This window comes from Camelina sativa, chromosome 15 (assembly GCF_030686135.1).
Source record: "Camelina sativa cultivar CO46 ecotype springtype chromosome 15, ASM3068613v1".
In the NCBI taxonomy this organism is placed as follows: Eukaryota; Viridiplantae; Streptophyta; class Magnoliopsida; order Brassicales; family Brassicaceae; genus Camelina; species Camelina sativa.
Window position 1 is genome coordinate 4476172 of NC_141894.1, and position 13861 is coordinate 4490032.

Sequence of the window (13861 nt, forward strand, 5' to 3'; positions counted from 1 at the left end):
AGTATTATTTATATATGTAGCAAGTGAATGGTCACTATTAATTTTGTTTGTATTCATTAAGGTCAATTTTTATTCACTCCACTAACCAATGTAATTTTTCTTGTCGTCCTATCGAGAATCAGTGGTTTACATGTTAATAGAAGCAAAATCCAAATATAAAATCATATGTTGATATCATGGTCATTTTGAAAAACATGCGCTTGTATAAGATCCCTAGATTAGTATGAATCTTGTTTTCCAATTTCTGCTATACAAATTAGAGCATGTATTGAACCACTATATATCTTATATATACCGTAATTGTATATCCTTTGTGGGATGATATTCTTTGTTGTGTCTGTGTGTATTATTAATTTGGATAAATACTGAAAAGATAGAGCAAAGAGAAGAAGACAAATAAGAAAACGATTAGTTTAGTAGTTATATCATAATTGACAACTAGCAAACTCATTAATACTAGTGGTTTTAAGAACTTTGGAATCAAGCTAAAAGGAATTAATTCTCAAATAAGAAAAAACCGACAAATGAGATTGGATGTAGAAAAGCAATATTGGATTATATAAAACTGTATTTTGCACACAAAAAAAAAGGATTATATAAAACTGTATAGTTGGGGTATCATATTCCCAACTAATCATGACGAATATAATTAACTTATCATAGATTTATTCCATGGTTTTGGTTTTCTTATGGGGTAGACACACAGCGTTAGTAACCTATTTGGTTTTGTGTAGTTAGTCAAGGTCAGTAGATTTTCCATTCCATTAGTTTGGTCATTGCATATTTCATCATATAATGGTTATGTAAAAATTCGAAGATGAACATTTGTGTGTATGTATGTGGTTGGTTTACGAATTGAATGGTCCATACGAAATTCATGTGTCACTTACGGGTCCACAAGTATAAGAAGAAGTCCAATACAACAAACACACTATATTAATTAATGAAGAAATACAAATGATGAAATTAAATAGAATTACGAGTTCACGCAAAGGTCACAACACTTGTCTCTCTTTAGCTGCAATAGTTCCATTAGTTGATAACAACACTCCAACGTGTGAGATCCATATATATCAACCCCCATACACGAGTCTATTGTGTGTATTTACTATGTCTATATACCAGATTCAAATGCTTTGGTTAGCTGTTACAGGTCTCACTCTCGCGTATTCAGAAAAATTTAAGGTACTCGTATTTAATTCGTATATGTACAGATAAGCTACTCTATTTTAAATGTCAAATTTATAACATCAATCTATGTAATTCGAGTAGTTTGAAAAACTATATAATTATTATTTGAATTTAGTCGGTGACCATTTCATACATCATACTAGATACATACAACAATGATATAAGCTAAAGAGTTTGAAATGAATTAATGATATAAATTACTGAAGTATATATGTCCACCTACAAAAGTGTGTGATACTAGCACATATTCTTATCAATATAAAATATAGTAGGTGGTCGTTTGAGATGGGAGACTGTTTTAATTATTATTCTAGGATATCCATTTTTATTATATTATACATACAATGAAATTGATAGTAGTTGAAACTTTGAAAGAGGAAATTGATTACCTACTCATTCGTATACTAGTCATCATTACTTGTGTAGACTGTATAGTGTAGAGACTTGTAGCTTTGTATTTTTGTTTTGACGTCAGACTTGCAGCATTAACTAGTGCAATTAAAACTGTGTTAGTAAGATTCTTCTATAGTTCTATTGATAATTTCGTATAAGCAAAAGCTTATGTGACGTGAACAAGTGACCTAGCAAAACTGAGCTCATATGGGCCTTTAACCTTGGACTGGTACCTCATCCATCTGAATGTCAGAGAATATTGTTATGCGCCACGACGTCGTTTCAGGCACCTCTACGGAAGCCCTTTTAATAGTGGTGTTCTAGACAAAGCCAAGAGTTAAGGTCAACGAAGAATCTTATATTCATTCTGGGTATGGCGTTTAGTTATACTACACATGGTGAATTGAACAACTAAACAAAAAAACAAGTAAAACACATTCTCAGTTTCACCAAAGTTAAGCTCATGAATCTTTATCCTTGGATAAGCTCCACGAGAGTCTGCTTATAACATTTTCGTCCACTATTTTGTAGTGGTGAGACAACCGCCTGTGTATCGACCCGCAACACTTGTCTACTTTGCTTTGGTATTTACTGTACAAAGCCGGTATTGTTACAGATAGAATGGTACCTGTTCATACCAAGAAATAATACACTTTCATATAAGACTTTTGGTTCACTGAAACAGCAATGTCTACGGGAACTAAAACGAGATCAACAAGCAACGATAAGGGACTAAAAGGTTATGATTATGAATGAATGACGTAAGAGACTTAAGGATCAAATTACTAACCGATATAAACAAGAGTGCAGAGAGATATATAGCTACCAATGGCAGAGAGAAGCCACAGACAAATCACCACCTGCCAAAAACAAATTGTCAGACCAGTTGTTCAGGCTTAATGGTTTCCATTATTGAAAGGGTTCGCTTCATTACCTTGAAGAAGAGTCGAAAATCATTGCCAACTGTAACGTCATGAGCCATTACAAGCAAGTGATTGAGTTTTATACGGAAAGAAGCTGCAGCACTATTCACCATTTCCTCTGATAGAACAAGCTCTGGCAACGAATGCCCCTGTCTGCATATAAAAGAGACAACAGGTAGAGATCATCATCAGTCACATAACAGCAAAAAATTATGAAAAAAGACTGGTGAAAAGTAGCGCTCACCTATTCCTAAAAGCAGAAACCCTGGCATGGACGAATGATATAATGATCCCGATCAGTAAGACATCTGATGATACAGATAAGAAAGGCAACCCTGAAAGCTCGAATATAAGCCAAGCTACAGTTGATACAATGAGAACCCCAAAAGAAAGATGACGTTTCCTCCATAAAAGCAAGTCAGCAGCTGCATCAAAGAACAACGCCATACAAACTCATTAAGAACTATACAAACACTGGCTTTTTTGGCTAGAGCTACGAACTCACTCACATCCAAATTAGAGATATTCAGCTATTTCTCATTCAAGATCAAACCTTGACCTAACTTACACCTGCCAAAATTTTCAATCTTCTACTATACCCAAAATGCTAAATGTACACACATGACAATTCCAAGTAATACCCTAACCAAATGATGATTAAATTCACCAAAACTAACTCAGAATAGGAAATGCACTTTCCCAGCAAAATCAGAAACCCTAACTTTCGAAAGTATCATCTCCAACACTAAGTCGACGAATCCGAGAAATTCTCATCGGAAACTACCCAAACGATGAACAAAAAAACAAAATTCCGAAGAAAGAACTCGCCTTTGCCACCGCCCATGAACTGATGAACCGTAACTTGGCGACCCAACAATCGGTAATCCGATGAAGAAGATCCTCCTTCATTTCTTCCGTCGTAATCACCATCGTTTTCACTTATACTCTCCATCTCAAGATTCCCAAAAACCCCAAATCAACCAACCAAATCCTCCCCTAACTCCTCTCGCCTCCTTAAAAATCTCCGATCTCAGCTTTTTCTAAGTTACAATGGTTCTGTGAAGGAAACTAACTAAGATTGATGATGATCGACAACGAAATCGTTGTCATCAAAGAGGAACCAAATAGAGAATTCGCTTTCACATGCATCGATTTCTAAATTTCAACATCTCCCTTTCTAGTCAACTTTTCTACATTTCCTATTATATTTTCCTGGAAAAACAGTGAAGAAAATTATTATATATATTAAGGCCTTTTGGGCTCATTATCGGCCCATATCTTTTACAGCGACACATATAAGTCATCATAACCACGAGATCACATGTTTACGTGTCAAACTGTCACTTTATTGTATACGTGACAGGCAGTGATATTATCATTTCCTCTCCACGTCTACACACACTTAACATTTTCATATCTGAGAGTAGAGGAAGGAGAAAGAAGAATCTTCAAACACTAACAATGGCGATTCGTTGTGTTGCGAGTAGAAGAACCCTAGCCGGATTGAAGGAGACGTCATCGAGGCTGATTGGATTCAGAGGAATCCAGACTTTTACGCTTCCCGATCTTCCTTACGACTATGGTGCTTTGGAGCCGGCGATTAGCGGAGAGATTATGCAGATTCACCACCAGAAGCATCACCAGACTTATGTTACTAATTACAATAATGCTCTTGAGCAGCTTGATCAGGCTGTGAGCAAGGGTGATGCTTCTGCTGTTGTTAAGCTTCAGAGCGCTATCAAATTCAACGGTGGAGGTGTGTGTGTGTGTGTCTGACTTTTTTTTTTTTTTTCCCGATCTTGATTTTGATGAGTTTGATGGATTTGATTGTGTTGGATCGTGTTTGAATGGTTTTATTGTTGGATGAATTTTAGGTTAGTTTGCAAGTTACGACCTCGTGGACCATTGAATTGAGCGTAAGAAATTAGCAATTGAATTAGTAGAAAATTTTGGTTTTGATATTTGAAATTGATGAATAGAGTGTGAAATTGGGATGAAGGTTTGTATCAGAGTCAATCAAAGTTTAATCGGTAACACTAGCTGGCTTAGAGGTACTTTGGGGTTTGGCTGGGTGTTGAGCTTGGAACCAGTTGGATTGGTTTGATAGCTATGGGATATAAGTTTTGGGGTTTGTTCTGTGCTAGAGGATGAAGCTCATTTGGGTTTATTTACGATGCAGGTCATGTGAATCACTCGATTTTCTGGAAGAATCTTGCTCCAGTCAAGGTGAGTTTTGTTTGTTGAGTTTATCTTATCTAATTTTTGTCTATTTAATTGGTCTGAGTTTAATGGTGTGTTTTAACATATATAACAGGAAGGTGGTGGAGAGCCACCAAAGGGATCTCTTGGCAGTGCTATTGACACTCACTTTGGCTCCCTTGAAGGTTTGGTGAAAAAGATGAGTGCTGAAGGTGCTGCTGTGCAAGGCTCAGGATGGGTGGTCAGTTATTCTAATCTCACCTTTTTAAGAAAAAGTTTCATTGTCTCATATTGTTGAGTCTGGGGCTTTACTTTTAACCGTGGCCACTGATTTGCTTTGTAATCTGTTGATTGAAACAGTGGCTCGGTCTAGACAAAGAACTGAAGAAGCTTGTGGTTGACACAACTGCCAATCAGGTACTTATCCATGATCTATAATGCGATATCAATCTGTTTAAAAAGATTTTAGCTTTGCCAGCGTTCTTAAGATTCATAAATATGTGTGATTTTGATGGATTTAAAAGATTAAAGAGTTTGCTTGGTTGCAGGATCCATTAGTGACCAAGGGAGGAAGCTTGGTTCCTCTGGTGGGTATAGATGTTTGGGAGCACGCCTACTACTTGCAGGTTACAACAATTTTTGATCCCTTAAGACTCATGACTAAAGCTTATAAGATCAATGCTCTTTTTAAACAAACACTCTTTAATCTCTCTTGTAGTACAAAAACGTGAGGCCGGAATATCTGAAGAATGTATGGAAAGTGATCAACTGGAAATATGCAAGCGAAATTTACGAGAAGGAATGCAACTGAGTGGTTACATAAAGAGAGAGGAGTCACTTCCAGCTCTGCTATGTTTTTAAGGTTGTCTGAAATAACAATGTCTTTCTTTGGTCTCTTTTGAGTTAGCTCAAGTGAGTTGTGTGGGTTATACGTTGTTTGACGAATACTTACCAAGAATAAAAAGTTTTGCTATTATTCTCAAGAAGTTGGTATTTGTTTCTATGAAGAAATCAATTTAAAAAAAAAAAACTAAATTTGTAGCGAAACATGGCATGAAATTGAATAATTGCATGCATACACATACTCTGGTGTATAATACCGAACAATTGGGGTTATTTTAATTTAAAAACTATTATCTTATGCAATTGTGGAAAACGGATCGTAGTAAAGTACTATAAAAAGTCAAACTTACATGTTTTTGTTTGACCGCTGATTATGACTTTCAAAGATTCTTTAAGCTGTATATCGGAACCACCATATCAATTCACATGATATATTGATATATCTTGAACGACTCTAAATAAAATTAAAGAAATAATCTTGAGAAAAATAATGAAAGAAGCTGATGAACAACATTTATCAAGATAATATTTGATAAAAATCGAGATACAAAATGTGAATCTTAACATTCTTGATCATTTTTCAACTTGGAAAAAAAAGAGACCAAAACAATCCTATTTTTCTAAACTCTTACAGTAATTTTCTGTAACATTTACAATAATCTCTATTCGAAAAGTAAACAAATTAAAGAATCTTCTAAAGAACAAAAAGTACGAATTAGGACAACAAAAGATGATGAGACACAAAACAGTTCTAAGTATTGATGTCGTTAGTTTTCCTGCTTGGTCCAGACGACGGATGAAACCCTTTCGGAAGAGCATTCAATACCAACGACCCGAATTTTCCGGCGACAATTTGAGGAGCAAACGAAGAATATTCCGTCTTTCTCTCCTGCTCTCCTCCGCAACCCACCACTGCCGCCTTAGGGATCTCACCGGAGAATATGACACCATCGGTGACCGGAAGAAACTCTCTAGGTAAATTCCTAGCCGTACATAGTGAAACGGAGATGAAAAGTATAATCAAAAGCAAAGATCTGTTAATCGCCATCTTTAAAATAAAAAGCCTTTTTGTGGATTCTCTGTTTTTGATTAGTCTTACTTTGGTTTGTAAGAATGAAGAAGTGGGTGAAGATAAAAGGAGAGAGTGTATAACATATATATATGGATGGTGATGAAGTTTGTAAGGTGAGAAAGGTCAATGGGAGTAGCCAAAAACTTACGCGGCAAGTGTCGGACTTACAAAAGTTAAAAGTTGAATGAATGAATGAAGCGGTCCTTTCCTCTCATGGAGATCAACTAAAATATCATTTTTATTTTGCAACGAGTTCATTTTTTTGTTTTTACTGTTTTAAATTACATTTTTTGGTTGTTGAAATGAAAATTAATCAACAAAGATGTGCTCAGTTTTACGTATAGGGGTCTAGTGTTATTATTTATGTTTAAGTTAAAAAAGATTAGAAAAACAAAGAGCGTGAGAGAGACCATTGAGAAACAAAAAACGTTTTATAGATGAGTCGTCGGATATACGAGATCAAGTTTTTTATTGTGCCGAAATCGATAGATTGATTACTTTATAGTGCATGGTCTTTGTATTAACATCTTATGAACATTTTTAATAACATTCACGAGTTCCATCATCAATTATAATACTTAATTAACAAGAATATTAAAAAGGTACGCAACTGTTTTTTGACATAGTTTGTGATGAGTCCCATATTTTGTTGTTTTGAATCAAACTATACAAATCTTTTCATACAACTAAAGTAAAAAAATTTCTTCAATGATATGTCTTCCAAACAAATTAATGTTACGTATCACACCGAAAATTAAAAAGAAGATAAAATATGTAATTATGACATAATTATGATGTATACACTTTTTAAGTCATTAATGGAGTTTCCAACTGCTACCAACAAAAGCCGAAGCCCACCGTCACTTTTTGACCGTGTCCTTTCTTCTTGTTCCCCAAGCCTCTCCCACTCTCTCACCGTCAGACACACACATGCATTTACACTTTATACATTAACGTGTGTGTGAACATTGATATATAACTATTGTCTCCTTTATTAGATGAGCCAAATTTTCAAGATTAGTTGTAGATAGCACGAACGTCATTTATGGATATTGCGGTGGAAATTTTATAGACTTTATGGTTTTGCTCAAGAGAGTTGAAAATTTGTTTTTTTTTGTGCGTATAAAGCTGACATATTTCTTTAGTTGGTAAAGGTATAGAAAAAAGCAGAGTTTGTTACATTCTCTTAAGTTTTTATGTGGTCGTTGGGCCAAAAGCTTAGACCATAGGACAAGTGTCGTCTTATGTCCCAAGATCCGATCACTAGTTCTGACTTACTGATGAGTTGTGCCGTCAATTTACCAAATGTTATAAATACTTTATCTAAAGTATATAGACTACTTTAGCTAAGATTTTGAGCACTATATCTACCTCTCGTTATTAAGGCATTGAGAAGAAGAACCATAGAGTTCATGACAACAAGGCGGATTAACTCGAATAAAAGGTTTTGTAACCATCAGTAGATTTATTTAGAATATAGAGAAGTCGAGATTTCTTATATGATACAACAATAAATACATAAGCTCTAGTGATTTTCAGGTTCCACGGAGGGCACGAACACGTTCTTGAATCAATTTCCTTTCCCAATCAGCAACGTCTTCGAATGCATTCTCAGGGAGACTCTCAAATGACTCTTTCCAGGGATCGTTCTTGGCAAGATCATTTGTTGCACCACGGATGGCTCCTTTGTTAGGCCCACATGGACGCTTCGATACCAATGTGTCATAAGCCGTGTTAAGCTGTTCCAAAAACACAGAATCAGATAGCAAAAAAGTTCTTGGAGTGAAGTTGAGTGAGTGAGACCTCTTTACTTACGTTCATGTGATCATGTCACAGAACCAATACATATAAGCAATAGAAACCCCTGGAGCTCTTCCCAATCCAGCTGAGCAATGCACGTAGACTCTTCCTTTACCTTCTGAAACCGCCCATTCCAAAGAAGAAACAGCTTTTGGTAGTTGGCTCCTCAACGAAAGCGGATCGAAATCTTTTGCCTAACAGAATCAGAAAACCAAATTGATAAAGAGAAAAAAAAAAAAAAAACTCATAATGTTCCTTACGGGCCTTCTCATGTGACGGATTCCGAGCTCCTTAACATCGTGTAACAATGGAGTCTAGATTGATTCCCCAATAGTCGATGTCCTTGTCCTGCTGCAAGTTAAGTATGTAAGCAAAATTCTCTTCCTGCTTCAAGTGATCTATGTCCTCAGGTTTCTGTGGCTGCAACCTTTGTTCTTCTTATCAAATATCTTTGTCCTTTGCATATATCAATCAGATAAATGTCTTTTCTAAAACGATATCTGAAAGACTTATGTAAGAGTGTTCTCTGTGTTTGGTGTCCTGCAGATCTATCAGCATCTGAAAAATTACAAGCGGAAGAGCGTGTCCTGCAACGTTTTATTTCTAGGAGGGATTGAAGAGAAAGGTAGAGTGCCCTTATTCTCTTTTCTATTTTTTTCGTTGCAACATAACATTGTGTGATATATATATTCTCGATTATAATGCAGGAAAAGGGTGTGTGTGTGTGTGTGTGTGTGTGTTAATTATGACGTTGTTGGGTCATTCATATATATGAGGGAGTTGGATACGGTGCTCAAGGTTCAGGCTCCACACTCATCATCATCATGCATTTCCTTGACAAGCAGCGGCGCTCAAGACTCCCTGCTTGTGCTACCTAAACAGGTTTGTTTGTTTGATATATTCTTCATTTCGTGCTTTGCCTTTACGCATTATTGTTTAGCATTTAAAATATAAATGAATAATTTAAGTTGCTTGTTTCAGTTTCAGTTGATTTGGTGAAAACTGTTTTCACATCTGCCGCGTCAGAGACGGATATCTATACTGTGAGTTGCCCTATTTTGTGTCTTCTTGCCTAATGCCCTTTGCATTTAGTTCAAGATATTACCAAAACATCTAATTAATCTATATCAATGTTGGACAGCTTCTTTCTTCATATGTCTTTGTCAATTGTTTGTCTCTGACAAATGCTTTGTGAATTTGTTTGCTGCAATAGGGAGTCAAGCTGGAGATGATAATACTTAAAGGCTGACGGCATCAAGAGTGAACTCATGGACTTGAGAGGAAAGACTAAGCCAACCATGTCCTTCTGGTTTGTTATTTTCACTTCAACAGTAGGCTTCCTGAGTTGTAGAGAACTCCTATGAACTGCTGTTGGGTTTGATGGGGTTTGATGCTTCATAGAGGAAAGCCCAATAACAACAACTTTAGCCCATTAAACAATGACTGCCCACGAAGCCCTGGCAGGTCCTTCTGGTTTGTTATTTTTTCTTTTTTTCTTCGGAGTATTTAAAAGTTTTATTGTTTATTTTTTTCTTTGTGAAATCATAAGAAAAAGAGGAGAGATAGAGAGTGGAGTGGAGACGATTCGTAATCGTACGGAGTTAGAAGAGCCCTTAGAGAGGCTGCATCACATGTCGCCGCCATCCATGATGATGCTGGAGCTTCTCTCCGGCGATAGGTTGAGAGAGAGAGAGAGAGAGGGGGATCATCATCTCATCGGAGATTTGGTGGGGAGGATTCGTTTTTTTCCCAGAAACGGTGTTGTGTTGTTGAGGATCACTCTAGACCTGGATTCATTCTCAGCGAGGCTTCAATTATCAATTTCACAGGTATTCATTATATACATTTATCAATTTTATCAAAATCATGTATTTTTTTTCCCCCTTAGTTGCATTTTTTCTTCTTCTTCTAAGTCTGTGTGATTCAATTGATAATCATGAACGTTTATTGTATTGTATTACTCAGACATGCAATGCACTTAGTTAGTTTGGTTAGTGATCGATCCATTCAATCAACTCTTTGTATTTTTTTCTTTCTGATTGAAATTGAATCTTTTGTATCGTTTCTGATGTATATATTCAATATATTCCTTGATGCTCTCTTTGTTTCAGGTTGGTGTGCCGGTTTATACAACAGGGACTGATGTAAAATCCCCTGCAGATCTAGGTAAAGCAAGGCCTAAAAGAGTCTAAAAAAGGACTTATGTAGTTATCATGGATACAACAGGAAGGGCTTCAGGTAATCTTTCGTCTATTGCAGCTTTAATATATTCATGAAAATTGACTCTTTGTGACAGATAGATAAAAGGCATGATGGACAAACTAAAAGACAGTGAGGAAGTTTCTGAATCCAACATAAGTATATATTTCCTACCACAGTAATATTATTATTGACTTTCTCGTCTCGCTTTGGTATAACTCTTAACAGTCGACTTCCCTTTTCTTGCTAGGGTAACAAAGACTCTAACAAGGACCCATTATTCTTAATGTCTGGCTGTAAAGTGGCAGATGGAAATGGTGTTATGATGGTAGGCTATCTCACTACTTTTTGTTCCAGAGGTAAGTTTTCAAGCTTTTATATCTTGAATGAAAATGAATATTTTCTAGATAAGTTCTTTGACATTATTGCTCATGGGATTTTATTTGCTGACAGGGAGGCATAAAGGTAAGGATCGATTTGGTTTAATGCTTTATCCGGAAATTTATTGAAATATACAATTTGTGGTAATTGTTGCTCTCGTCCTTTGAGGTCACTTTCACCGTTTTACATTACATGGTACTCCATTCTTAGACACATTTTTTTAGGTTAGACAACAACCTGCATATCATGTTCTGCAATTCTTGGTAGTGTTTCTTATCGAAATGTTTGAATTGTGCATAGGATCCATGTAGACGAGGAGTCAAAGATTCAGTTCAGCTGTGTAAAAATGCTGGTGTCAAGGTACTTCTTTAGTTCGATTATATATTTTTGTAAGGCCAGAAAGGCCAATGACTAAAATTTATTGTTCAACTTGTTAATAACACTTCATGATATATGTTGATGTTCAGGTCTGTATGGTGATTGGTTACAATATTTAAACTGCTAGGGCTATTGCTTTCGAGTGTGGAATAATAACTTCAGATGCAGATGCCTCCGGGCCTACTCTGCATCTGGAATATTAACTTCTTAACAATTATTTTTTATTCCTTTCGGTGTATTTCCAATGATACATCTATTCCTATTGTTTTATCCCAATGACATATACTGTGAATCTGTGATGGTAGCTTCTTTTATATAAAATAATAAATCCCTTCATTAGAGGTCTAGTGAGGATGCAAAGGAGACATGCTCCATTTATATTTATTGGTAGAGGGATAGATTTTTATTTGCAGTTTTCTCTGACACCTGTGGTGTTTTTTTTTTGTTTCTCGGACACCTGATTTTTATGGGATTTTGTAGAGAATGTTGTGCCATGGATGCCTCTGAGGGAAGCCTACGCTGGATTGTAGTTAATGAAGTTTCCATGGGAAGCATTTTCTTTGGAGTTGACACTTCAGTCAACTCCTTTTCAGTATTGGAGGATGGATACCTTTGATCTGCCAGTCGTACCTTATTACCTTTTTTTTTTTTTTTTTGTGGTTCTTACTTGCCTTAGCTTTTGTTTGGTTCATTGTTTTACTTGATGCAAGTCTTAACACTATCGCGTATTTGACAAAACTCTTGAGGGGTCATGTCCTTTAGAATTGCTAAGTATCTTCTCTGATACAAAAGGCTCGAGATTGTTGCTGGTCCTAGTAAATAGTAATGGCATAAGGTAGCTGTTTGTGATTTCAGGGCTAGAACATGTGCAGATTTCAGGCCCTTTATCTTGTCTTGTGGATTGGTGTTGCTCATATTCCTCCTAATGGGAGAGAGTTTTTCCCTATTAGGTACGGATTTCAACTGTCATTATTAACGTGATTAAAATAAGTTGTAATTGCTGGATATTGTGTTTGATGTGAGAGAATAAATAGTGTTTGTTTGTCCACCTCCAGTTCTTGTAGATGAAACCTGAGGAGTTATTTGGTATTTTTGCTGTCTGTGTTGCTGTAATGTGGGCAGAGATAGAAGCTATTAAAGTTTATGGAAGAATAAAAGACTCAACATCTGATAGTTGGATCTTAAAAGTTTGCAGCCATTTGGACAGACGACTGAACGTTCCTGTGAGCTGGCTGAGGTTGACGAAGCTTTCGAATTGGTTCTACTCTAAATGAGTTTCCAAAAACCTTCCATCAGATGAACACCGAGGCAATACTGGATGAGTTTCAAGCTTTCTGAATGGTGGTTTGATTGCGATGATGTGTTCTCTGACAACAACAGGGTGGTTAATAGAAGCAAAAGCTAAAGAGGGCTTTGACGGTGTTTGAGATAGTCTGTGAGGCTCTTTTGGTTCTGTATGATATCCTTGCATTATCGACCAACTATGTAAAGGATCAGGGATGCTATAGTTCAGTTAATTGACGACACTAACTTTTTTGAAGATGTTGTAAACTTTAAGTGTTGGCCTTATAGACATTACTTAGCTTGAAGAAGGTAGTGATCACTGCCCACTTTTTGTTTTTTTTTTTTTTTTTAAGAAAAGGAAGTAAATCTTGATCTGAAGTAAATCTTGATCTGTTATTGTGAACAATGATTTGATGTGAGAGAATAACTAGTGTTTGTTTGTCCACCTCCAGTTCTTGTAGATGAAACCTGAGGAGTTATTTGGTATTTTTGCTGTCTGTGTTGCTGTAATGTGGGCAGAGATAGAAGCTATTAAAGTTTATGGAAGAATAAAAGACTCAACATCTGATAGTTGGATCTTAAAAGTTTGCAGCCATTTGGACAGACGACTGAACGTTCCTGTGAGCTGGCTGAGGTTGACGAAGCTTTCGAATTGGTTCTACTCTAAATGAGTTTCCAAAAACCTTCCATCAGATGAACACCGAGGCAATACTGGATGAGTTTCAAGCTTTCTGAATGGTGGTTTGATTGCGATGATGTGTTCTCTGACAACAACAGGGTGGTTAATAGAAGCAAAAGCTAAAGAGGGCTTTGACGGTGTTTGAGATAGTCTGTGAGGCTCTTTTGGTTCTGTATGATATCCTTGCATTATCGACCAACTATGTAAAGGATCAGGGATGCTATAGTTCAGTTAATTGACGACACTAACTTTTTTGAAGATGTTGTAAACTTTAAGTGTTGGCCTTATAGACATTACTTAGCTTGAAGAAGGTAGAGATCACTGCCCACTTTTTGTTTTTTTTTTTTTTTTAAGAAAAGGAAGTAAATCTTGATCTGAATTGACGAGAAAATTTGTATGAAAATAGAGATAGCAGTAAAAAAAAAATTGCCAAAAGCAACAATTAATTTGCATTAAATGAAGCTGACAAAACAAAGGAAAAAAAAATAATCAATGAAGAAAACCCTAAAAAGGTAACAC

The 13861-nt window shown here is 36.1% G+C and overlaps 4 protein-coding genes and 1 pseudogene across 53 annotated transcripts; 2 read left to right on the forward strand and 3 right to left on the reverse strand.

Moving 5' to 3' along the window:
- Nucleotides 1-1921: 1921 nt before the first annotated feature.
- Nucleotides 1922-3721, reverse strand: LOC104745280 (reticulon-like protein B16). Its single transcript, XM_010466481.3, has 5 exons — nt 3336-3721; nt 2752-2932; nt 2519-2660; nt 2375-2444; nt 1922-2212 (listed from the first exon to the last, which is right to left on the reverse strand). Exons 1-5 carry the CDS (start codon nt 3457-3459, stop codon nt 2046-2048), a joined length of 684 nt encoding a protein of 227 aa, XP_010464783.1. The 5' UTR covers nt 3460-3721; the 3' UTR covers nt 1922-2045.
- A 114-nt stretch (nt 3722-3835) lies between these two features.
- Nucleotides 3836-5689, forward strand: LOC104745281 (superoxide dismutase [Mn] 1, mitochondrial). The gene is made up of 6 exons (XM_087487716.1): nt 3836-4263; nt 4687-4733; nt 4822-4947; nt 5067-5123; nt 5255-5332; nt 5425-5689. Exons 1-6 carry the CDS (start codon nt 3969-3971, stop codon nt 5515-5517), a joined length of 696 nt encoding a protein of 231 aa, XP_087343842.1. The 5' UTR covers nt 3836-3968; the 3' UTR covers nt 5518-5689.
- A 364-nt stretch (nt 5690-6053) lies between these two features.
- Nucleotides 6054-6685, reverse strand: LOC147926272 (uncharacterized). The gene has a single exon (XM_087486816.1). The coding sequence runs from the start codon at nt 6595-6597 to the stop codon at nt 6301-6303; it is 297 nt and encodes a 98-aa protein (XP_087342942.1). The 5' UTR covers nt 6598-6685; the 3' UTR covers nt 6054-6300.
- A 1369-nt stretch (nt 6686-8054) lies between these two features.
- LOC104748124 (phosphoglucan phosphatase LSF2, chloroplastic-like) lies at nt 8055-9351 on the reverse strand (annotated as a pseudogene).
- Nucleotides 9352-9634: 283 nt separating this feature from the next.
- LOC104745282 (uncharacterized) lies at nt 9635-13670 on the forward strand. Of its 50 annotated transcripts, XR_015581825.1 has the most exons (9): nt 9956-10250; nt 10533-10587; nt 10718-10779; nt 10871-10979; nt 11074-11144; nt 11302-11361; nt 11469-12329; nt 12435-12972; nt 13116-13670. XR_015581825.1 is itself a non-coding variant. In XM_087487718.1 (7 exons), exons 4-7 carry the CDS (start codon nt 10907-10909, stop codon nt 12651-12653), a joined length of 384 nt encoding a protein of 127 aa, XP_087343844.1. In that variant the 5' UTR covers nt 9958-10250; nt 10533-10659; nt 10718-10779; nt 10871-10906; the 3' UTR covers nt 12654-12975. The 50 variants fall into 50 exon arrangements, 2 of the variants coding, with proteins under 2 accessions (XP_087343844.1, XP_087343843.1); XR_015581860.1 differs by lacking the exon at nt 12435-12972 and having other exon boundaries at nt 9635-10250; nt 11860-12329; XR_015581827.1 differs by lacking the exon at nt 13116-13670 and having other exon boundaries at nt 9635-10250; nt 11860-12329; nt 12435-12975.
- Nucleotides 13671-13861: the final 191 nt, after the last annotated feature.

What these genes read in the sequence shown, in the direction of transcription:
- LOC104745280 (XM_010466481.3), bottom strand. Translation starts at nt 3,459, where the DNA reads ATGGAGAGTATAAGTGAAAACGATGGTGATTACGACGGAAGAAATGAA. An exon ending in GTTCATGGGCGGTGGCAAAG is followed by an intron (nt 2,933 to 3,335) that starts GCGAGTTCTTTC and finishes TCTTTGATGCAG; the next exon opens with CTGCTGACTTGCTTTTATGG. An exon ending in ATTTTCGACTCTTCTTCAAG is followed by an intron (nt 2,445 to 2,518) that starts GTAATGAAGCGA and finishes TGTTTTTGGCAG; the next exon opens with GTGGTGATTTGTCTGTGGCT.
- LOC104745281 (XM_087487716.1), top strand. Translation starts at nt 3,969, where the DNA reads ATGGCGATTCGTTGTGTTGCGAGTAGAAGAACCCTAGCCGGATTGAAG. An exon ending in TATCAAATTCAACGGTGGAG is followed by an intron (nt 4,264 to 4,686) that starts GTGTGTGTGTGT and finishes TTTACGATGCAG; the next exon opens with GTCATGTGAATCACTCGATT. An exon ending in AGAATCTTGCTCCAGTCAAG is followed by an intron (nt 4,734 to 4,821) that starts GTGAGTTTTGTT and finishes CATATATAACAG; the next exon opens with GAAGGTGGTGGAGAGCCACC.
- LOC147926272 (XM_087486816.1), bottom strand. Translation starts at nt 6,597, where the DNA reads ATGGCGATTAACAGATCTTTGCTTTTGATTATACTTTTCATCTCCGTT.
- LOC104745282 (XM_087487718.1), top strand. Translation starts at nt 10,907, where the DNA reads ATGTCTGGCTGTAAAGTGGCAGATGGAAATGGTGTTATGATGGTAGGC. An exon ending in GTAAAAATGCTGGTGTCAAG is followed by an intron (nt 11,362 to 12,234) that starts GTACTTCTTTAG and finishes TTGTGATTTCAG; the next exon opens with GGCTAGAACATGTGCAGATT. An exon ending in AGAGAGTTTTTCCCTATTAG is followed by an intron (nt 12,330 to 12,501) that starts GTACGGATTTCA and finishes TAATGTGGGCAG; the next exon opens with AGATAGAAGCTATTAAAGTT.